This window comes from Aplidium turbinatum, chromosome 5 (genome assembly GCF_918807975.1).
Source record: "Aplidium turbinatum chromosome 5, kaAplTurb1.1, whole genome shotgun sequence".
Classification (NCBI taxonomy): domain Eukaryota; kingdom Metazoa; phylum Chordata; class Ascidiacea; order Aplousobranchia; family Polyclinidae; genus Aplidium; species Aplidium turbinatum.
In genome coordinates, this window is record NC_137476.1 from 1505135 (window position 1) to 1529874 (window position 24740).

General features: G+C 37.3%; 1 protein-coding gene across 1 annotated transcript; it reads left to right on the forward strand.

Annotated features, from left to right (window-relative positions):
* The first annotated feature begins 165 nt into the window (after positions 1–165).
* Positions 166–23684, forward strand: LOC145770183 (receptor-type tyrosine-protein phosphatase H-like). Its single transcript, XM_082581769.1, has 22 exons — positions 166–177; positions 381–554; positions 3119–3275; positions 5893–6210; positions 6983–7140; positions 8138–8264; positions 9904–10221; positions 10616–10888; positions 12446–12742; positions 13709–13812; positions 14456–14633; positions 15276–15400; positions 16255–16429; positions 18149–18251; positions 18753–18825; positions 20768–20858; positions 21019–21095; positions 21819–21939; positions 22317–22444; positions 22538–22692; positions 22861–22996; positions 23280–23684. Exons 1-22 carry the CDS (start codon positions 166–168, stop codon positions 23433–23435), a joined length of 3456 nt encoding a protein of 1151 aa, XP_082437895.1. The 3' UTR covers positions 23436–23684.
* The last annotated feature ends 1056 nt before the right edge of the window (positions 23685–24740 follow it).

Genomic DNA, 24740 nt, shown 5'->3' on the forward strand with positions numbered 1-24740 from the left:
TTTTTGTAAAGATATCTATTTTTACACCTTCCATTACATGCACCTTCCATAGGCTTTTCCGCTCAACCATGCACCGATGGGGAATGGCTTCTTTGCTTGTGAATGTGGTGCTGAGGAACAGATTAAACCAATTCATGAACGATTGCACCATCTTCAAACCACTTAATGGAATGGAAGGTCTGTGTGTCTTGGATGATGAAACCAAAGACTGGCTGCTGTCTATTAGCCTTTCATTGTAGTCCAAAACATTGTGAATCTGGGGTGGCAAAAGGATAGACCCACGGCCCCAGACGCTAACACGACGACAACGACCTTCCATAGTTATGGTGGCATAAGTTTATTTGTTGTTTGTCCAAGTAAATGTTTTTGTTTTGTTGCAGGCTTGCCAAAAACCAAATAAGCCAACTGGTGTTGACTTATTAGAGGGATATTCCTCACCTTTCGTCATAAAATGGAACGTTGAAGTTGGTCAATCATACATTGTCAAAGCTATACCGACTGCTGTCGGTGGTGTGACGAATTGCTATGGAGGGGAGGAAAACGCAATTTCTCCGGTAAATTTGTAACGTTTAAAATCTCAAGTTATCCCCAGTCATCATCGAACTAACTTAACCCTCCAATGGACCCCAAACAAAAATTCGTTCTGCGATTTCTCAGGACATATAGCAGATGCGATATTGATATACTTTGACTTTTCACAGCTTTGCTTGATCTTTAGGACAACATAATAATTATTGATCTCAAACGAAAGTCTGTAGCATAGAAAAAAAATAATAGCATCTTGTACCGTGGGGTCCAATGAACCCCAAGCCTGCTGCATTGGAAGTAATCTTGTATTACAACAGCACTAAAAGGGGAGTCGACACTTTTGACACAATGGTTAGGAAATACACTTCCAAACGAATGACGAGAAGATGGCCGATAGCTCTATTTTACAATATGATCGATGTCACTGCTGTCAATGCTTTTGTGATATGGCATCAATTGCAAGGCAAAAATAGCAGCACAACACTGAAGCACGCATGCATGAAAGAGAAGAAACTTTTAGATTCAACTAGAAAAGAGCTTGCTGGATTACCAGCTTCGACTTCAATATCAACAAGACATCTAAATCCGCAACAAAATAAAAGAAACAGCTGTTGAAGATCAGGTGCCAAAATCAAAGAAGGCTGAATGCTATCGTTGCGAAAGACACAAACACCAAAAATGCAGACATTTCTGTAATACTTGCAAACTCAACATTTGCCAAGAACATTCGCAAATCATTTGTATCATAATAAATGCGATAATATATAAACTCACAATATTTCTTGTGAACTATATGCGTTGGCTTATATGCGTTGTTTTAGCTAAATCTCTCAATAGTTTGACCATTGCTCAAGAATAGACCAATTCCGTATCAGTTTGGTTTGTGCATGGGTTACTGTATGACTTGTTTAATAAATTTCGAGTATTTTTGGTTTTTCTACAGTGTTTTAAAGTTGCGATTTTTGTAGTCTGTTACGTCCATTTCTATTCAGCTTTAATTTCATCATCGGAGCTGACTTTTTTGTCCAAAACAAGTCCTTTGAAGCTTGGGGTCCAATGGACCCCAATGGTAAAACTTGCATATCTTTTTTTCGGTAGACAGAGGGTTAAGCAATCTTTCGCGGTCCAAGTTAGATCCCTGGGATGCAAAATAAAATTATGTAATATAGTCCAACGTCACCCCTGGGATGATGTCTACAAATTTTTGCTGAACAAGGTCCAAGCCTCTCTGTGGAATATTTTTGAAAATTGGGAAATTTTGAAAATTTGAAAAAAAAAAATTTGGACCTCAACGGACCAAAATCGGAAAAAAAAATTTGGACTTCAAAAGGTTAAGCATACAAATCATAAAACAAATATCATATGATTTTGGGAGGGAAATATTTTATAATGCCTCAAAATTATTGTGAGTTGAATAGCGTCATTCAAACAAAATGCAAAAGTTTTCTGTAGACCAGTCAACCGGAAGTATATATGCTATGTCGAAATACGTTGAATAACCGCTGCTTATGTTGGTAAAGCGTATAGCTGGATAACATTGACGAAGCTTTGTTCTTAGCATGTAAGAGGCCTAGGGGTAATCCTCGGTACCATCGGCTGAAATCTAAAGGTTTGCGAACTTTGGATTAAACGGGCAGGAAGATTAGTGTCTATCTTCAGAGATGTCATTAAGTGTCCTGCCATTTGCTATCGAGCAGTGTTGAAATGCTAGATCACTTTGTTGAGCACCGGTCCGTTTACCGCTCGGCTAAGCAGGCCACTGAATATGATGCATGATGAAGTGAAGTATGAGATGCACCAATCTCACCACCATTTGGAGACTGTTTAATATTTGACCTCAAACTTCGCCATGGAATAAAATGACTTGCAACAATATGTTCTACTGAACATAGTCATGGGCCAGATGCCAGTTTCATTATAATTTTGTTATATTTTTTTTTTGGGGAACTTCTTTCCGGAACTCAATTTAGAAAAAACTTTTATTTCAAAGCGAAAATAACGATATTTTAACCGATTTATAAAACTTGGTCAAGATCGTTTTTTTATCACAAATATAACAAAACAAAAATAATCCGTTTAAATAATCGCATACAAAAAGTTTAACAAGCGCCAGTTTGGCTTTCTTTGAATGAACATCACAATGATACTTCCTTTGCAATGTCACCTTCGATATGGTGTTCACTGTTCTGGTCCTTTCGTGAGTTTAAGGGTAAAAGTTTTGTCTACAGGGTACAAACATCTGATTTAATTACTCGCTTGGCATTCCAACCAAATCAGGGCTTTATACCCATTACCTCAGTTAAATTCTTGCGTTCTTTACTCATTTCAGGTGAGTCTGCTACCAGTTCAGTGGCCAAGTGGTTTCACCGAAGTCTAGTACCGAGTATATTGTTGTTGCGCAATCGACTGCAATATTTCACTCTCACTTAATTTGCCTGCTTTGCCTTATTCTGTCTGTTAGATACACGTCCAGTAAAAATACGACATCTACCTCATGTGATTACTTTTCTGTGCTCATTTCATGTAAGATGGAAGCTTTCAACAACAAAAAGCTCTACAAATATTTTCAATATTTTAACATCGATTGCAGTTCACATTCACAAAAGTTAGTGATGGAACACTATTACAACCTAGAACCAAGTACGACATTGGTATATGCGCTGGTTCGATTCCCGACCCTGCACCTAATCCTCCTGAATCACAAGTTTCCATGAGTGATCCCACAAGCATTGTCAGAATCGAGACAGGTAATTGAATTTATCGACGATACATCTGCGTGTTTTTGCTATTAGCTTTGTAAAATCGTAACAAAATGAAACTTTCCAATGCATAGAAATACTGTCCGCCCCGCTAGTTCAGTTGTTACGCGCCCTGCTCAAGATCACGGGCCGCTGGTTCGACTCTCGGGATGTGCGCTTGAGCAACGCATTTCAGGAGTGCTCTCCATTCAGCAGCACCTAGTGAATAAAATAATTCCCCAGCAACACGACTTCAACAATCGGAAACTTCACTCTGCCAATCTCGGTAACCGCCCTGCTTCAAGAGCCTCTACAAGTATGCGAAACTACCAGGATCAATCAAGGTTTTGTCAGTCCGAGGATAAAATTTCAAAACCAACCAAATTTAAAGGGGAAGCCATTTAATATGACCACAGAATAACATGATCATAGACCAACCGCTTTTGGTTTATATTTTTATACAGTCCGAGATGCTTCCATATAATATCCATCTCTCATTATGACCAAACTTTCGCGTGTTATGTCCATTTCTTGCAATCATAACCTACTCTTCTTCTTTTGCATTTGAACTTTATCATTCAGTTTTGTGAGACCTACGAGTCACTCTTTACTTCACGATGCATGACTGCGCTTGTATATGACGTCAAACGGTAATACCGCCAGGTTCTTTTCTTTGTTTTGTCAATAAACGACAAAAACAACACTTCTTGGTTTAAACGTTGGACTACCATATTTTGTATCAGAGACAACATTTTTCAGTAATTTCTTGTTCTTAGAGGTTATTATTTGCATATCACGGCAATAATAATCTAAGATTACTTTTACTTGCAGCAGAGATTTAATTGTAGCCGACTTTCATGAAGACAATTCTTCTCGTAATACATCTAGCCTATACCATAAAGTGATAACAAAAATGAGTTTACCTTAAGTCTGCCGCTGATAGAATTAGTAAGATCATGAACAAATTCAGGCACACAAACAAGGTATTATTTGCAAAACTAACAGTGTTGGTGAAAATTTGCTGAAAATATTTCTTTCCTTAGAAATAAGGAAAGCAATATTTTTAAGGCTTAGTTCTTCAAAGTAAGTACAAACCTTTGAAATAAGTGCTGTATAGCAGCCCTTGAGCACACATCATCTTGATAACTGATGGCGCTCAGTTGTTTTTAATCACAATTAAATCTTGTTAGTTGAATAAAGCGATTACAACAACAAATGATCGGTTCAAAGGTTCAAAGTTCAAAGAGCTAACTATACTTATTTAAGTTTGTTTATGACATCTTCGGTCATGACCGCCCGTCTATTCATAATCTGTAGGTTGCTACAGCAGATTGAGTGTTTTGACTGGTAGATACTTTAACATGGGATAATTGCTTTTTATGAACCAGATAACTGTAGTCATTGTGACCGTTCTAGCACTCAGCCAGAGAGTTTCTTTTTGATTTGAGAACACTCCTACATCAAAAATCTAATAAATGTGGTCACAAAAAACAAATAACGCTGAGGTTGTAAATTTAGAAAAATAAGTATCACTGCTAAGTTAAACCAAACACAGTTCGCTTGCGTTCCCATTTTGACGTTGAACATCTTCAACATTGATATAACATTACTGAAGTAAATAAAGAATAGTTAAAATAACAAAATTTGATGGTAAAGGTGTGTCGTATATCCCAGTCATTTTTATAAACATTGTACGTTAGACAAGTATTTAGATGGCTGGCTTAATCAAGCAGCATACCATCCCAATTATGTGCAGTTATTTCTAAATTGCCACTAGGCTTCTGTGTCGTGCACGATGTTGGATTCCTCCCAGGAATCAGCACAAATTCTAATGCCCAACGTCATTGCTAATCATGAAATGGCAGTAGGTTGGTTTTGAATCATTATCCTCGTCTGCCAAAGCCTTGATTGGTTATTCCTGGTAGTTCCGCAACTGGTAGAATTATTATACTAGATAAACTTAAATGGAATAGATTTCAATTGGCCAAACTGCGTAGCATATTATGCAGTTTTTGCTGTTAATTTGGTGTTTACTGTTAAAAGCTTGTAGATGAAAACCACTTAAAAGACATTTTTTAAATTTGGAATTAATGCTGAACCTTGTAGTTGGTCAAAACATCTTCCCTTGAAAAAGTGTGTTCCTAGAACAATTTTATTGTGTCAGATAAATCTGCTCTACATGTTCAATAAATGTTTTTCTACGGATGTGTAAAACTTCAAACTAATCTGTCTACGAACTTTTTTTTTGTAAGTTAAACCTATCTTTGTACGAGCTGTTTTCGTACGCGGAAAGTGCGTCACGGGCTATCTTAGCCCCATTCTAATTAATCGGTAATAACGGGAACTATGAAAATCACAGAGTCAAAATATTTTACAAGATAGTAGCCATGTGTATTGTGCGTATAGAAATTAAATTTTAACCCAACAAATTACAGAAAAGTTTTAACCCAACAAACGTCAGAAAGTCAGTTTTTATTCTAATGTCTAGAAAGTAGCTTCAAAATGGCAGTAGGTTTATATCAGGAAGCATTGGGTAGAATTTTGGTAGATAAACGTAAGTGAAATAGATTTCAATTGGCCGATATAGGGTTAAACTCAAGTTTTCAGTTTGTCCTTCAATTTTCAGGGCCATCACCACCAACAAACGTGAGAGTATCAAACACAGCAGCAAATGAAATATCCGTTGAATGGGATGATGATGATGATGCAAAAGATTTTCATCCTGTCATACAATATACCGTATATTACAAACCAACTGGTAGCACTGATGATGAATTAAGCAAACAAACTGATGCGGTTGCTGTGGATGACTCTGCCAACCGAGACAAGTTCATAACAATCACTGGACTCCAATCCAACACTGAATACACGATCAGTGTTGTTTCTGTTACAAGCAATCCAATAAAAACCAGTGATAGAAGTTCTTCAATAAACGGAACAACAAGTAGGTCATGCGATTGTAATTTGTTAAAAAAATATTGCTAATAAAACCCATAAATTAGGCAAAATGGGCTGAATGAAGTGAAACTGGAGAAATCGTTTTCAATCTTTTATTGGGTGTTTGCCTTTTTGCAATGCAACAGTTCAGTTTTAGACAAATAAAACAAAAAGTAAGTAAACAGAGCAAGATCACTCTTAGCCAACTCAAACCAGCATTATCATGCACAAAAGGTTGGGGCGATAAAAATTATTTGGCAATCGTGGGTACATGCAAAGGTCTAATTTTTATCCTCAAGTTTTTATTGTTTAAAAAAAAAACTTATTGAAAGCAGCTACAGTGTTATGTGCAGTCCGGTAAAATAAAAGTATATTTTCTATACGCAGAGCATTGTTCAGGTTTGGCACTATACACTGTTGTTGGGATGTTTTTGAGGCCCCTCCTATTTCTAAATAATTTGTTAAACAGAAAGGAATGGTTCTGTTATAATAGAATTTTATCCCGAACTGCTACCACTTTTCATCGATGGGGCTGTCAAAACACACTAATTTGTCTAAATTGTTTGAAAAGCAGGAAAGCTGTTAGTCATTTGATTTTAGACTGTCCATGAACTGCACTATACCCGATGGCTTAAACACAGTTTACCAATGCAGAGATATAGCTAAAAACTGTAGATTTGAACAGAAACAGTTTGCAACAATTTTCTAATAACTGCATATAATAATCAGATTATATTGACTGATTTAAATTTAAGTTTTGCAATTTATTGTTACTTTAGTTCCTTTGCCACCTTCCAACTTCGACAGAACTTTAATCTATTCAATTTCAATTCTAACCAACTGGACAGAAGTTGATGGTTTAACATACAAAGTTGTAACTGAATCATCAAATGTCAATATAAGCAATTGCGACAATGGAGAATTTGCAACATCACCGGTAAAGATGAATACCCTCTTTCTCAACAATACTTTACATTTGTTAATTTTTAGCATAAAAACTTAATGTACAATTTATATTCCAAGTTGAGTTGAGCATCAAGCTTGCTTTTATCAATTCTCACCTCTTGTTGAACTCTTTTTCGTTTATATGGGGGGTTTCGAAATTGTGTGCCACGGCATTCTGTTATGCCTCGATTCGAGAGTCTTGCAAGTATGCTGCCAAACACCGGTAATTTGATTACAATCAAAACGCAAAGCGCCAAGTGTCATTTTAGTTTAAAGGGAGGATATTTGCTTTTACGTTGCAGTAGGCTACGATACGGTAAAGTACGAAAATCGTGGGAGAGCCGTAGTACAAAAAAGTTTGTAAACCCCTGGTTTATTCTTACTGATGTTTGGAGCAAGCTTTAATGGAGGATACAGCTTTTTTCTTTTAAAAATTTGCTTTGCAAGACACTGAAAATTCCGGCTAATCAAACAATGAAATCCTGGATGGTAAACGGTGAAAATCCGGCCCTAGATACACACACACACAGAAACACACACATACACACACCCAAGAAGACTTCTTGTGGCATGTGTGAAAGTGACACAATATTTGCCTTTTGTGTCTAATCATTCCAAATCACGAATATCTGCCACAGTGGGAAGAAAAAGTAATTTCACAAAAGCACTTTACAGACGCATAAGTAAAAAAATAATCTCAGGTTACAATAAACTTAACAAATTAAAATACTAGATCATAATGAGAACATTGTAGATCATAATGAGAACATTGTAGATCATAATGAGAACATTGTAGATCATAATGAGAACATTGTAGATCATAATGAGAACATTGTATAGTAACAAAGTTCCTTCGAAAATTCACGTTAGTGGATGTTGCTTGATGCTAATACAAATAAAAATATGACATAATAATATTTACCTCATTAGTTCTCATATATTAGTTGATTCTATTTGAATAAGGAACTATATTTGATTTGCCTTATTAGTTCAATATCACTGCGACAAGCGCCGGAACTAACATAACACCAAGAACGAAATACAATCTTGCTGTGTGTGCTGTCAACGCTGATGGTGGAAATAGCGATCCTAGTTTTAAGTTGGGTGTCGAGTCTGGTGAGTGACCAACAAACAATAGGAGGTTTCATCCTACTCAACTTAATCAAATAAAAAAATCATAATTCATAAATTTTGTTGCTTTTTAAGGAAGATCTTTATTATTCTCCTAGTAGAGAATAATCCCCTAATGTTTGTTTCATTTTCAAATAATATCGTAAATGTTTTAACATACGTTGCAATAGTGTACGTTGCATGTGATAAATGATGTAAAATACCGTATGCTCACAACTACAAGGATGCGACAACTAAGAATAATTTATTCCAAAGCATATTCCCGTTTATAAATTGCTTTCTCATGCATAATGGAAAATATAGTGATACAGCTTGGTTTTGTCAAAGTATCGCTCAACAAAGTAACCGATATTTTTGTTCCAGAGGCTCATTTTCCTTAAGCTCTGTGTCAGGTCTATTTGATGGCTATTGGCGTAATTTGTTGTGTGCTCTGGCGAGTTGCTTAATTTTTGCTTATGGCTGTACCTGAAGTAAAGGCGCTTCTCAAAGCAAACACTTTAGTTGCCTTCAGTTGGGTGGACCAGCTCAGTGGCTGAGTGGTTATTGCATTCGGCTCTGGTGCTTGGTAGATCTGAGATTGATTCCAGGTCAGGTCATACCAAAGACTAAAACATTAGCGATTGTGTTCTTTCTTAACGCAATGAGGATGAGTCGGGTAATAATGTGATGATGTCGTAAACCTGACATAAAACTAAAAATTAGCCCTGTGGCTGATAGATCTTTGCTGTTGTGCAGCCACAATGACTAAAACCAGAATACTATTATTCAGTTTGGTGCAATGTCAGATGCTTTCCGGATGGTTGCGACTTATCTTACGTTCAATAATTTTGTGTTGTGAATATTTGCTTTTAATCCTAGTTTGGTAAATAGAAAAAAGAAATGTGAAGTCATCCACAATAGATTAGGGACCCAAACTAAACAAGCTCCATGAACGTTACAAGTGTTCTTTGACGGTCTTGAGAACACTCCAGTATCTCAAATCTAATAAATGTGATCACAAAAAAACAAATAACGCTTAGGTTGTAAATTTAGCAAAATAAGTATCACTGCTAAGTTAAACCAAACACAGTTCGCTTGCGTTCCCATTTTGACGTTGAACATCTTCAACATTGATATAACATTACTGAAACAAATAAAGAACAGTTAAAATAACAAAATTTGATGGTAAATATGTGTCGTATATACCAGTCATTCTTATAAACATTGAACATTAGACAAGTATTTAGATGGCCAAATTAATCAAACAGCATAACTGCCATCTCAATTATGTGCAGCAAAAATGCAGTCATGCAGTTTTTGCTGTTATTTTAATGTTTACTGAAATGCTTGTTTTTTTGCTGTTTTGATGTGTACTGTTAAAGGCTTGTGGATGAAAACCACTTAGAATACAATTTTAAAATTTGTAATTAATGTTAAACCTTTGTAGTTTAATGGTCAAAACATCTTCCCATAAACAAATGTGTTCCTTAAACAATTTTATTGTGTCAGATAAATCCGTACTACATGTTTCAATAGATGAGTTTTTACGGCTATGTAAAACTTCAAACTCTTTTTTCTACAAACTCTTATTTGTAATTTAAACTCAAGTTTTCAGTTTGTCCAATTAGCCTTCAACAATTTACAGGACCTTCACCACCAACAAACTTGAGAGCATCAAGCACAACAACAAATGAAATATTTGTTGAATGGGATGATGATGATGCAGCTCTTGTGCATCCTGTCATACAATATACCGTATATTATAAACCAATCGCCGGGAGTACTGATGATGAACAAAGCATACAAACTGATGCGGTTGCTGAGGATGACTTTGCTAACCGAGACAAGTTCATAACAATCACTGGACTCCAATCCAACACCGAATACACGATCAGTGTTGTTTCTGTTACAAGCAATCCAATAAAAACTAGTGATATAAGTTCGCCAACGATTGGAGTAACAGGTGAGACCTTACAAATGAACTTCACTGCTTATCCCATAAAAAGCTGCAAACACAACAAAATACAGTATATGCTGCTGACTAAAACTACTGTTTTACGATAAGTGAATAAGCGTAAAGCCTGCATAAGTGCATAAGCATAACACTTAGATGAATAATTCTCTACCACAGGCTAACCCAATATGAATACATCCGAATGATAATAATCAAGTTCTCAAACCAGATGTTGCAAGAATGCTAAACATCTTCCAGTTTGTGATGTTTGTATGAGCATTTTTATTTTATATTAGTCATCACTACTTTTGAACCAACTGACTATACCTATCCACCCTTGTCGATGTTGTGATTGAATTTGCAGTAACAGTAAAAACAAGTTAGATCTCGTTTTATCATATAGTTCCTGACCAAGTCAGTCCACCAACAAGTAGCAACGTAACAAGTTCATCGTTTGTCTTGGAGTGGAAAGAAGCAGATGAAGGAACAGTCGATAAAACCTACACCGTCGCGTGCGACTCTGTTGATGACAATGAAACCCGCGGTAGAGATGAAATCGGTGCAACTTTATTACAAATGGATGATCTATTGTCCAACGCTGAATATACCTGCACTGTGGCTGCTGTCAATCAAGGTGGTAGTGGGCTGGAATCTTCTGGGACGTCTGTTATAACTGGTAAGTTGGTGTAACCAGATTTCACGTGCACGTAAAAGGATACTGTATTACTGTATATTATATTATATTCGAATGACATAGTCACTATTTCTTGGGATGCCATGAAATGTTACAATTAATGACAACAAGAATGTAGTTTTCCATATTGCGAACAGATGACCAAAATAATTATTACAAATAAAGTGATCATTGACGTGTCATTTATGTTCATTTGTTTTATGTAACCAATTCTACTAATGCGTGACTTTCCCATTTGCGTCACTTGGAGTATTATCAAAAGTTATTTTAAAACGAGACAAACTTTCTCTACCGAAGCTCTAGTTATTTTAAAATACATAAACTTTTTTTCAACTACGCATAGTGAAATGCGTTTCTACGCAACTTCCAACTTGTCTTGAATGTTGTTTCCGCAAATAGAAATTTAAACTTTTTCGGTCAATTGATTACATAGTTTGTTTGGCTTTGAAACACCACTCAATGCTAACATTTCTTGACATTCAATGCATGGAGCTCCACCAGTCCCCTCACAAACAGCTCAGTAAACAATCACAGAGATGCAATAAATTGAGCTTCACTTTTAGCAGCATGATCGTCGCTTACTTCGAAAATGTAGATGTTGACGACCTGTTTTAGCTGGATGCTGCAGGTTTGCTGCTGTAGCAGCGGCTTGCACTAGCTTTTGGAATACTTTTCCTAAAACAGGTCGTTTGTATCAACATTTGTGAAGTAAACCACAGAGATCTTCCTACAATGGAAAGATGTTGATCGTGGCTCAGTAACCACAGTTGATAAAGCCTACATTGTAAGGTGGCGTTCTGTTAATAAGGTTGACAATAAATTTGAAACAAATTTAACTTCATTTACAATTTCTGAATTAACTCCAAGCACAAGTTACAACGTTTCATTGCTGGCTTCAAATGAGGCTAGAAACAGTTCACTGTCACCTGAATGAATATTGTGAACGGGTTGGTTTCTTTAAATGATTTATTTTTTTTAAATCTATGTATGCGTTCATAAAAACCAGCTTGCTGTCTTTAATATGGATGTAAAGTTAAGCATGGCTTGATTGTCCTCGTTCATGTGTTTTCCAATCTCCAGTCGTGTTCTTATTGATTTAGTGGTTAGCCTTACCTACTGCGTAATAATTGTTCAAGCGCAAACCAACCAAACGTGAACATCCTGCTATTCTAGCTATCTATGCACCTTCGTCATAACATGGATGCTTTTCATGTGAGTCACCGTAAAACAGGTAGCGCACCTCTGACTAGCAACGTGATATCTCGGTAGGTTATATTCGATTAGTTACATCAGAAACACTTACTGTAAATGATCTTTTCGTTTCTCATCACTATTTGGTTTGTCATTTGAATGATTGGATGATGAAATTTGATGATTGTTTGTAAAACGACGCAATTGATTTACATTTTGGGTTATTCTGTTGCAAACACATTACAAAACCTAAAACAATGTTCTGCTGCAGATAGGAATTTTAAGTTAATTATAGAAACGGTAATTAAACAAGCAATTTACTATCTAATCAAGTTTCTGTGTTGCCAGTTCCAAGTGAAACAAAACAAACAAAGCTATCATCCGTGCCTACCAACGCCACAACCATGCTCAAGGTGGAATGGTTGAAGCCTGATGGTGGGAAGGAGATTGATGGTTACCTGGTTCAGTGGATGAATTCTTCTTCTGGTGCATTTGTTGACTCTCATGATGAACAACACTTGAAAGGAAACCTCCATTATTCTTACACGATTGAAAACTTGACTCCTGGACAGACATATGACGTATCAGTGCAAGCATACAATTCTGCTAAAAGAGGAAATACCCAAACAAGGACTTCTACGACTAGTAAGAAATGTTTTATACAAAACTAATTATCGACAATAATATTTGTAAAGAAAAGGACCTTCTTCCCGGCTATCAGCACAAGGCTGAGCACTCACTAGTACAGCGAGCAGTTGCAATTCGCCCAGCCTCATGGGCGAAACACGTGTCTATCGCTGTCAATTCTTGCTACAAATCGGCTGCCGAGTGGTCACAGCGGTAAATCATAATCTCTTCGTGGGAAAATTGTAACGTAAGATTCCCGAATCCGTTCGTCTGCATGTAATGACCGAAAAAGAAACACTCCTTCGAAACGTCTATTCAAATTTGTATTTCTGTAAAATTAGCCACCTGGCTGTCGAAATTGGATGTAACGCCGTACACCACTAAAACTTGTCACTACAGAACAGATTACTTAGATAAAAGACGGAAAATTTGTCCAGCTAGTAAGCACCAAGCAAACAGTTAAATATGCGACTGACTTCCAACAAACAATTTTAAGAATAACCAGAATGATTTGCAATATCTCAAACTCACGTACGCAGTACTGTGACGTAATAATGAAAGACAATTATGAAGTCATTCAAACAGGTGTTCAAAGGTAGTGATGCAATATTTCATAAGGTCTTACGAACGATGGTGCAATATTTGGACATTTTCTAGCAATTTCCATGACGTAAGATGCCAGCTATGTTAAGTAGACCATAACGGTTTTTATATGACGTTTGATTTGGTGAAAATTGTCGGGAACACCGAGAAACAATAATACTTGTTAATATTATTGTCATCATTGTTGTTTATATTGGTTTCTTTACAATAAAAAAATACTGAATTGATACTTGATGGAGAATCGCCGGTCTGCTGCTTCTCAGGAGATCCCTATCCTTAATGGAACTCAATAAATGCAAGCTAACTAGCATGATATTGTCGACGTCATAACAGATACAGATTCTCATTATTCAAATTTATTTTTCGTCATAATTGTTGCAGTTCCTGAAATTGTTAGAGGTTTGATATCTTCACAGTCTTCCAACTCTGCTCATCTCTTGAAATTGAAGTGGATCGTGCCGGTTGGAACAGGAGATAGTATCCAAGTAATATGATACGTACATTAAAACGAGCATCAGTTGATTTCATCAACATCAGTTATAATCAGTTAGAACAGATAAACATCAATTAAATCGAACTCGAACTGTAAAAGAACATCATTTGATTATCTTCAAGTGTATTTATGAAAACTCAACTTCACTTTAGAACATCGTCACTCTGAGACACTTGAGACTGACAATGCAGTAGCGGATTTAGGGAGGAAGACTTAGTCACTTGCTCCCTCAATATATTTTTCTACATCCGCTACCGCAATTATGTGCATAAAGAACGAAATAATTTCTTTATTAAGATTTTAACGAGAAAAACAATTTGCCTGAGATAGCTGCTTTGGAATAGAAAATAGATTGAGACGTCTTTGGCATTTGATGTTTTATTTACTGCTTTAATAATTAATTTTGTAATGGAATTTTCGCATCAATCCTGTAGCTTATTATCGATCTGGGCTTTTTAAAAATTTCCTGACAATGTTTGAAAAATGCAGCTGTTCACCTATTGAATGGTATTTATTTATGTTATTTATTGAACCATTGAACATGGCCACATCGATTTGCCGTTTACCTCTTGTTTGAAAGAAGATTAATAACTCGAATAACGATTATTATGCTGTTAATTGTACTGTACGCCCAGATCACCTACAATAGCACTACCACCTGCGCAACCACTGGAAATACCTTGTTTCCTTTCACAACCATTGAAGGGGAAATCCCGGTTGCTCCAGGCAACAACTACACAGTATCAGTGCGAACTGTGTCTAATGGTCTTCGGAGTAGAGAAGATGAAAGCACGAAACTTCAAACAAATTCTAGTGAGTTGTTTCTCATGATAGTAAAACTGCTGCTGAGCTTTTATCGAAACGAGTTCAAAAATTTCATTAAGTTTGAAATTTACAACTTTAATAGTCTTGTGCAAACGCTTTTGTATTCTTGTTCTCACTTTGTATTCTGCTGCTGTCTAGACATGTTTACTTCCTTTTGAAGAACAACATAATTTTAAAGACGTTGTTTAAATGTTGCTTGAATGTACACGTTCACCATCTCAAGTATCCCCAATTGGGTATTGGCATAACCCTACGTTAGCCAAACCGTAACCAACAGTCAACACCGCAACCAACAGTCAACAGTCAACAACCAACAGCATGCAAGAAAGAACACAATCGCTAATGTTTTTAAGTTTTTGGTTTGACCCGATCTGGAATCAATCTCAGGTTTACCACTATCAGAGCCGAAAATGATAACCACCGAGCCACTGAGTACCAATTTGTGAACAATAATGCAAATGTCAGCAAGGCAATCGGCAACACTGCGCTGTAGGTAAGCACTGACGACGAGAGCCACACCACAGATACCACAATATTATGACCATGCGGTTGCAATATAAAACATGCACCACTGCCAGTCGTCTGTTGATCAAACATATAACGTGAATGTTAAACTTGTTTATTCTACAGAGCCTTCTGGAATTGATGACGTTACGATTACACCATCATTGAATGACATAGCTCTGGTTTGGTCGCTACCATCTGGATTCGTTGAATGGATTATCATTGAATTTAAAAACGACAATGGTCCCCAGGTTTGGTGCATTTCAATTTTAAAGAGTCCTTAGAGTTTTTTCTATTTCTGAATTTTGAAATTGAAACATACTCAACTTTACTATACCGTGTGCTATACTTTTTTATTATTATTTTGCAATGATATTGTGTAATACAGTATCGTATTATGATAAAATACTATTACTACAGACAGTATTTGAAATGCTTTATAAAAGCACAATATTATCGCGATGATGACCCAGAAAATTAATTTTCAGCGTGACAACAACATTTCTCTATCAATTGTTTTTTACGTTCACAAATGTTGCATTATGACAGTTTAATGCACAGCAAAAGTAAAATTACAGCACTTTATAAAAATGTACACAATCTTGCAACCAGTGGCGTAGCCAAGGGGGGGGGTTTTGGGGGTTACAACCTCCCCCTATGGCATGCGTGTGACGTCACGATATTGAGAATGATGCTTTCAGTCTAAAAAAAAATTGCCTAATTTTAAACAAATTGCATTAAAAGAGCGAGTTTTGCCAATACCAAACATTCAAACATCTCAGCCAGGAATTAGCAACAAGAAAACACAGAGACTTAGTTTTTTTTTCCGAAAAATGCCGAAGAAAACATGATCTTATCCATTTGCTATGCTACCGGACAGCACCATTTTACAGGAATATTCGTACCCACATTTTTGTTGAAAATGCTCTCAGAATGCACCAAATTCAAAGTAATTTTTCAAAATTTTCTGGGGGAGGCCCCCCAGACCCCCCGCCGTTAGGTGGTCAAAACCCCCCCCCCCCTTTCAAAATTCCTGGCTACGCTTAACTTAAGAGAATAGCATTAATATTATTTATCATCTTACCAGTATTTCATTCCCGAGCAGAAAGCAAGTCTATTTCCTGATGAGACATCTTACGTCATATCTAACGTTACCAACAATACCCAATATGACATCACTATCTATACAACTATAACCAACATTAATGGAATAACAGAAGAAAGTGAAAGGCATCTATATTCTTCAGCACTAGAATTACCAACTCCAATTTCGGAAGCTTGTAAGAATTGTTGCAATTTGTGTTTTATTGTTGTAGCTTTTCTATTGCACTGCCTGAAGCTAAGCGTTGCTTTAACACAGCCATCTCTTCATTGCGTGGCACCGCGTATATTTCACCATGCAAGAGGTCTTCTAGTCAGCCTGCACTTCTTTTAAAAATCCAGCAGTCTCTATGCTGAATCTGAAGGTACAATGAAAGTTCATTTGTAAGCCACTGGGCAATCCATTTAGTGTATGTGATTATGCCCAACCACGCTGTGTAGGTGGTTATGGTCACACATGCTGTGTAAGTGGTTATGGTCACCCATAATGTGTAGGTGATTATGGTAACCCATGCTGTGCAGGTGGTAATAGCAGCCCATATTGTATAAGTGATAATAGCAACCCATGTTGTGTAGGTGGTTATGGTCACCCACGTTGTGTAGGTGGTTATAGCAACCCATGTTGTGTAATGTGTAGTGTAGGTGGCTATAGCAACCCATGTTGTATAAATGGTTATAGCTACCCATGCTGTGTAGGTGGTTATGGTCACCCACGTTGTGTAAGTCATTATAGCAACCCATGTTGTAGAAGTGGTTATAGCTACCCATGCTGTGTAGGTGGTTATAGCAACCCATGTTGTATAAGTGATTAAGGCCAGCCAAGTTGTGTAGTTGGTTATAGCAACCCATGTTGTATAAGGGATTATAGCAACCCATGTTGTGTAGGTGGTTGTGGTCACCCACGTGTAGGTGGTTATGGCAACCCATGTTGTGTAGGTGATTATGGTCACCCATTTTGTGTAGGTGGTTATAGCAACCCATGTTGGGTAGGTGGTTATTGGAACCCATGTTGTGTAGGTGGTTATAGCAACCCATGCTGCATAAGTGGTTATGCACCCATGTTGTGTAGGTGGTTATGGCAACCAGTTTGTGTAGGTGGTTATGGCAACCCATGTTGTATAAGTGGTTATGCACCCATGTTGTGTAGGTGGTTATGGCAACCAGTTTGTGTAGGTGGTTATGGCAACCCATGTTGTATAAGTGGTTATGCACCCATGTTGTGTAAGTGGTTATGGCAACCCATGTTGTATAAGTGGTTATGCACCCATGTTGTGTAGGTGGTTATGGCAACCCATTTTGTGTAGATGGTTATAGCAACCCATGTTGTATAAGTGGTTTTAGCTACCCATGCTGTGTAGGTGGTTATGGCAACCCATTTTGTGTAGGTGGTTATAGCAACCCATGTTGTATATATGGTTATACCACCCATACTGTGTAGGTGGTTGTGGTGACCCACGTTCTGTAGGTGGTTATAGCAACCCATGTTGTGTAGATTTTTGTGTTCAATCATGTTGCGTATAATGCTGTGGCAAATCATGTTGTGTAGGTGGTTATGGCCACTCATGTTGTGTAGGGTGTTATAACCACCCATGTTGTGTAGATTTTTTTGTTCAATTATGTTGCGTAGAATGTTATGGCAAATCATGTTTTATAGGTGGTTATGGCCACCCATGTTGTATGAGTGGTTGTAACCACCCATGTTGTGTAGGTAGTTATGGCCACCTATGTTGTGTAGGTGGTTATGGTCACACATGTGTAGGTGGTTATGGCCACCCATGTTGTGTGGGTGGTTACGGTCAACTAAGAGTCGAAGTGGTGCATTAGAGTTTATATGCTGGGTTTGTGAAATGACTTTGATGTTCAAAACCCTTTTTTTATATTTACTTTATACTTTTCAGTGATTATTGGACTTTCTGTTGGAATTGCTGCTCTTGTTGCCATTCTCGTTGTGGGAATCATTTGTTTCCGAAGAAAGAAATCAACTGGCAAGGAATATAAAGGGTTAGTCAATATTTCGAAAGTTGATTCTTTCAATTGTTAATTGATCGATTGAATCTTTATCCTCGGACTGGGAAAGCTTCTGGCAGAGCTTAATCCTGACAGTTTTGCATACTTGTAGAGGTTTTGAATCACTGACGCAGGCCCGGTCACCGAGATTGACGGAGTGAAGTTTCTGATTGTTGAGGTCTTTTTGCCGGGCAAGTATTCCATACATTAGATGGCGGTGAATGGAGAGCAATCTTTTACGTGCGTTGCTCAAGCGCACAACCCGAGAGTCGAACCAGCGCAACTTGATCTTGAAGCTTCTTCGTTCCAGAAGTCACGCGCTAACCAACTGAGCTATCGCATTTCCAAAAGCAATGCTCAGGCATGGTGTGGCACGAAGTTACTACTTTTGACATTTTGATTGAATGCATGTACCAAAAGTTGAAAGTTGACTTAAGAAAAATTGTTTGCTTATAAATCCAGTCACCTTGATTGATATGCATATTTCCTATACAGAAAAGTTGAATTGAAGGATTTCAACGATTACATGAAATCTATGTCGAAAATGAAGATTACTGAAGAACACAAGGTGCACTAAATGTTTAGAAATTCAATTTTTTTACGCTGCTTCGCCTGCTGCAATGTTTAAGCTAAATATATATTTTTTCTTCGTAGAGACAAACTAGTAGCCTATACAATGTAGCAAATTGAAAGATTTATCATTAAGTAGACAAATACCGGGGGTCTAACAAGAAAAGCTCTGAGATATACATCTTCTCCATAATTTCAACCACATATCAAACACCCTATTGAACGTTGGCAAGACGCACAAGGTCGGTCTAATTGAAATATCATCGTTCGTCGATGGCTGAATCAGCCATGATACCTTGGGTACAGAGAGATATAACGTACTGCACATTAGAATGGATTGAAAAAACGTTTTTATAAAAATTTTATTAGCTTAGGGTTGGAAAACTTGCTAATTACTACTAAAACTAATTGTGCAAAATTAGAATGTAATCTGACGAAAGCTTGATCTGCCACCAGCCACTTGAAAATTTACCATTGGGCCATTCCGTGTCAATTCACACAGTCAAGAAATTCAACCTTTTCAATTTTACCTAAATTTTACACACCTTTTCACTATCCTATATAATGAACACCTGTAAAATTTGAGTGAAATTTATTGAGAAACACGAGAGTTATAAAGCATTTATTTTGGGTGGGTTTGCCGAGGGGAGACAATTTTTATTTTTTTTGGCCATGTTTGAGGCCCTAGTACTGCTTAAGTAAATTAAGTAAGAACCTAATTTTTTTACAGGTGATATTACTTTTGCCAAATGTTGAAAAAACAACATCGTTCACATTGTCACTTTAAAAGGTCGAGTCATAGACATCCAAATGTGACCGTTTCCAGCTCACGGTTAAAATTTTCCAAATTTTAAAACCTTGCCAAGACCCCATTTTTGATTGGTTTTGGCTGAAATTTAGTAGAAATGTTGTTTACAGGATTTTCTATGAAATTTCAGTGTAAATTTTCACTGGGGTTATGGGTAACCGGTATATTAAAAGGACCTTTTTTTTGCTTTTTGTCATTTCGACCCCTGTTTCACAATAAATACCTCCCAACTCCTTTAATATTTTGTACTGAAATTTTTTTAGTTCATAAAAAATCCTGTAAACAACATTTTTACTTAATGTCAGCCAAAACCAATCAAAAATAGGGTCTTAGCAAGGTTTTAAAATTTTGGAAAATATTAGCCGAGAGCTGAAAACGGCTACATTTGGATGTCTTTGATCTTTGATCTTTTAGAGTGACAATGTGAACGGTGTTGTGTTTTCAATACTTGTCAGTAGTACTATCACCTGTAAAAAAATTAGGTTCTTACCTAATTTACTTAAGCAGTAATAGGACCTCAAACACGGCCAAAAAAAATTGTACTTCTAGACAGACCCACCCAAATTAAATGCTTTATAACTCTCGTGTTTCTCAATAAATTTCACACAAATTTTGCAGGTGTTCATCATTTAAGATCGTGAAAAGGTGTGTAAAATTTAAGAAAAATTGAAGAGGTTGAATTTTTTGACTGTGTGAATTGACACGGAATGGCCCAATGGTAAATTTTCAAGTGGCTGGTTGCAGATCAAGCTTTCGTCAGATTACATTCTAATTTTGCACAATTAGTTTTAGTAGTAATTGGCAAGTTTTCCAACCCTAAGCTAATAAAGATTTTATAAAAACGTTTTTTCAATCCACCCTACTGCACATCTATTGCTGCAAAGTCTATTCAAGTTCTAGTTCAGATTAAGAACGTAGGTGTAGAGTGGGGACAATCCCCCTAAAAGCTCTATATTATGTACCAACTAAAATATGTCGTGTTTTTATCATAAATAAATATGTTTACCATTGTTCAATGCATTTATCTGAGCGTAAGTTTAACTCAAATCAGGAAAACTTACCTTTATTTGTTTATGTGCATGTAGGAAATGAGTTTCACTCAATCTCTAAACAAACTAATCTGTGATTTTAGAGGCTTGCCAATGTAGGAGAGGAACAGCCCACAATCACTGCCAAGAGTGCAATTAACCTTCCGAAAAACAGATACCCCAACATATTGCCATGTAAGTAGTCTTCTTCATCGTGTGTCACACGGAGTAGCCCAGAGCATCAAGAAAGTAGTGCTGCATGCTACATAAGTTATGCATATAAGCCAGACAGCAGCTTAGATTTTAGCTATTAAGCTTTTCAAGCATGATTAATTTATTTAATATGTTCTTTCAGATGACTCTAATCGTGTACAACTTTCCTGTCCAATCAACAGAATCGGTGGAGATTATATCAACGCCAGCTTCATTCCTGTAAGTACAGCATGCTTATGGAAGAAACCGGAATTGTAATGATTAGCTTTCCGTTAATTCCGGATTAATGTAATGCTTTTGTAGCAATCGCTTTTCTTTATGATTACATTACCTTGTATATCAAACTAAGGTGTGCACAGACAGGGAAGACTTTAGGCAGGCTACCGCTAAAACAGATTTAGGCTTTATCAGCCCTTAAACTGCAATAAAAAAAAGTTCACTGGACTTCAAACCAGACAACTGTTGACTGTTAGTAGAGATTTCAAATTAACGAAGTTTTACTTTTTGCTCTTCCACAGCGGCTTTTGCAAGTGAGATAACTCGGAAGACCTAGGCCTACACCTATTTAATTAGACATCCCTGTGTTGCAAACTGCTGTGTTTTTATCCAATTTTTATAAATAAAATTTACTGTGTTGTATTGCTGCTGTTGTTTCATTTTGAAGATCTTTTTGCTATCATGCGAAGATAAACATGTGTCATAATTCTGTACAATTTCGAATTTTTGTTAAGTCGAAATTTTTGTACACCTACCTACATGGTATTTTGGTACTATTCACCGTTACCGATGCAGTATCTCAAAAACTTGATGTTATACAATATAACTGATGTCAAACTCGAACTTAGCATCTCAAATTAACCCTTTTGCATTAACTTAAGCAAAAAAATGTAAAAAATGTAGCCTAGTATTAGTAACAATTAATAGTTTATACGGTGACTCAAGGGTGAAAACCACAACAAAGAATACATCGCCGCTCAAGGACCATTGGCAAGTACTCGGGATGACTTCTGGAGACTTGTGTGGGAACAGAACAGCAGAGTGATTGTCATGCTTGTCCAGAGTGGTGAGAGGCTTAAAACATGGAAAATTACTATTATCACAATCTCTGTCGATGTGGAGGAATGATAGTACATCTTGCTTGATAATTTTAATTCTATACTTTTTGATAGTTCTAGACACCTTCTACGTTATGACCATTGGAAAAAGGAAACAAAAAAAAAATTAAAGTATATTTCCAATAGATATAAATAGAAAATTTTGCGGCCAATCAAAGCACTGGGAAACGTTTTTTTTATTATTTGACAAAGTTTTTTTTTATTATTTGGTTACGACGGGGACGTATGGGAAGGTTTTGTCAATTTTTTTTTCAGAAATAAAAACAAACTGGACTGAAAGTGTATGGATGATTTCAAACTTTGACACGAATCTGTTTTTGCTCAGGTGATCAAGTTTGCGACCAATACTGGCCTAAAAATGACCTTCCAATGAAAGTGGACGACATGAGCCTGTTAATAACCTCCCAGCTTATAAAAGAGGAGTGGATTGTGCGAAAATTGAAACTTTGCAAAGTAAGAAATAAAATCATAACAAATATACAAATAGTAATTCCCAAAAACTGTGTTCGTGATTAAAATATAGTGTTTGTCAATTCTGAACTTCAGGGATCAGAAATACGACGCATCAATCAGCTTCAGATGACGGATTGGCCTGATAACGGATTTCCTCAATCGACTGATTACTTAGGTCGATTTGTTCGGGATGTTCGTCAAGTGATTGAACGAAAACCAGACGCTGGACCAACAATCGTGCACTGCAGGTACAAAAAAAAAAGTCAAGGTTAAGGTCCTATGTTAATCTCAACTTCAATAATGCTCTTATGTAACACTTTATGAAAGACGCAATATGTAAATCACATCAGCTCACCAGCTACAATCTCGGGCAGTATGAAATAGTTATTTGATGAGCGGAATCCTTTCTTTTTCAGCGACGGCTCAAGCAGGAGTGGAACCTTCATTGCTATCGATCGTTTGCTTCAACAAATTGAACGTCATTCATTTGTTGATATATTTGGAATCGTTCATGAGCTGAGAATGCACAGAATCAACATGGTCGCTGCTCAGGTTTGTTAAACGGGGTTTCTGGTTGCTATTTTTATCTTTTAATGTTGGCTAGATGACGCGACAACAAATTGTGTGACCTTAAGCAGCAGAATAAAAATATTTTTCTGACAAAATCTGAGCAATCATTTACTGTAGGCTAATTATAAATCAAAGTTATATTTTCATATACATTAGCCTATTTTTTGTTACAAAGTTTCATATAATGCTTGAAAGCTACCACTGGCGTAAAGATAAGCTACCAGTGAAAGCAGATGATCTTTTACACAACAATTTGTTACTTCAGACGCAGTACATTCTTCTTTACCAAACAGTCCAAGATGAAATCAGTAAAAGCAACAACATCTACCACGAACTTGACAATGTCTACGCAAGTTGCCACGAGCAATCTGTAGAAACTGCATACGAGAACGTAATGTTCCAAAACCGTGCAGCCATCTGAGCTTAGCATCCTGTTTGCTTCAATGTAGGCTATCCCAGACAACAAAACTTGTCTGTTCTTGAAGCCTAGGCCTACTGTACTATAGCTGCTTTATTGGTGTCAAAAAATGTTGGCAACAAACACCGTAAGCTAATACGAGAACGATGTCGTTTTTTGTTAAATGTGATAGTGTTTTTAATAGTGTAATACATTTGCATGCCGTGCAATCGTACATATTAAAGAATAACAAATAGACACCATTACACCAATGCTTCCTGACCTCTGTTCTGATTCCTCGATGTTATGAAGAAATGTTCCCATCCAGGCTGGGTTCCGGCGCGGAAAATCCACCGTAGGAATTATTCCATCCATTAGATGCCGCTGAATGGGGAGTAGTCCTTAACGTGCGTTGCTCAAGCGCACACCCCGAGAGTCAAACCAGCGCCGCTTGATCTTGAAGCTTCTTCGTTTCAGAAGTCACGCGCTAACCGACTGAGCCATTGGGGCGGCAGTGACACTCTTGACCGAAGACATCGAGGATTGCTTTGAGGCAAAAAAGAAGGTAGGCGCTGTCTTTTTAGATCTTACGGCTGTCTACGACACCATATGGCACCGTGGCCTTAGTTGCAAGATGCTGCTCCTGCTTCATGACGGAGATATGGTCCATATGACGATGAATATGTGTCAGAAATCGAAGCTTCACCCTCACCACCGACAACTCACGGCGAAGCAGACTAAGATGCCTGAAAAGACTGACTGAGACGAGACGACAGACTGATCCCCATGGGACGATATTTTTCAGGGATCAGTCCTGGCTCCTTTTCTCTTTCATATCTACACCCACAACCTGTCAAGCACGATCTTTGCAAAATACGCATACGCGGACGACCTGGCACCACTTCACTTCACAGAATTGTGGGAAATCCTAGAAGACACCCTGAGCCAGGACATAAAACCATATCAGCTTTTCTCCAGAAATGGCAACTGAAATGCAGCGAAACTAAAAATGTGGCAGCAGATTTTTATCTATATAACCGAGAAGCTGATCATGAGCTGAATGTCCTGAACAACGGAAAATCACTGTCTTTCTGTCCCGTACCAAAATACCTCGGAGTGACATTAGACAGATCACTGACGTGCCACCATTTGATGTTACTGCGCAAGAAAGTCTCATCGCGCGCTGCGCTGCTCAAGCGCCTGGCAGGCGACAGCTGGGAGTCGAGAGCTGACACTTTGCGTATAGCAGCCTTAGCCCTTGTCCACTTTTAAGCAGAGTACGGTGCACGTGTTTGGTTCTACAGTGCTCACTGTCACAACATCGACACT

Bases quoted from the DNA above. Each gene is read 5' to 3' on its own strand.
- LOC145770183 (XM_082581769.1), top strand. The intron at 18,252-18,752 runs GTTAGTCAATAT...TTTCCTATACAG, and splicing joins ACTGGCAAGGAATATAAAGG to AAAAGTTGAATTGAAGGATT. The intron at 22,445-22,537 runs GTAAGAAATAAA...TCTGAACTTCAG, and splicing joins GAAAATTGAAACTTTGCAAA to GGATCAGAAATACGACGCAT.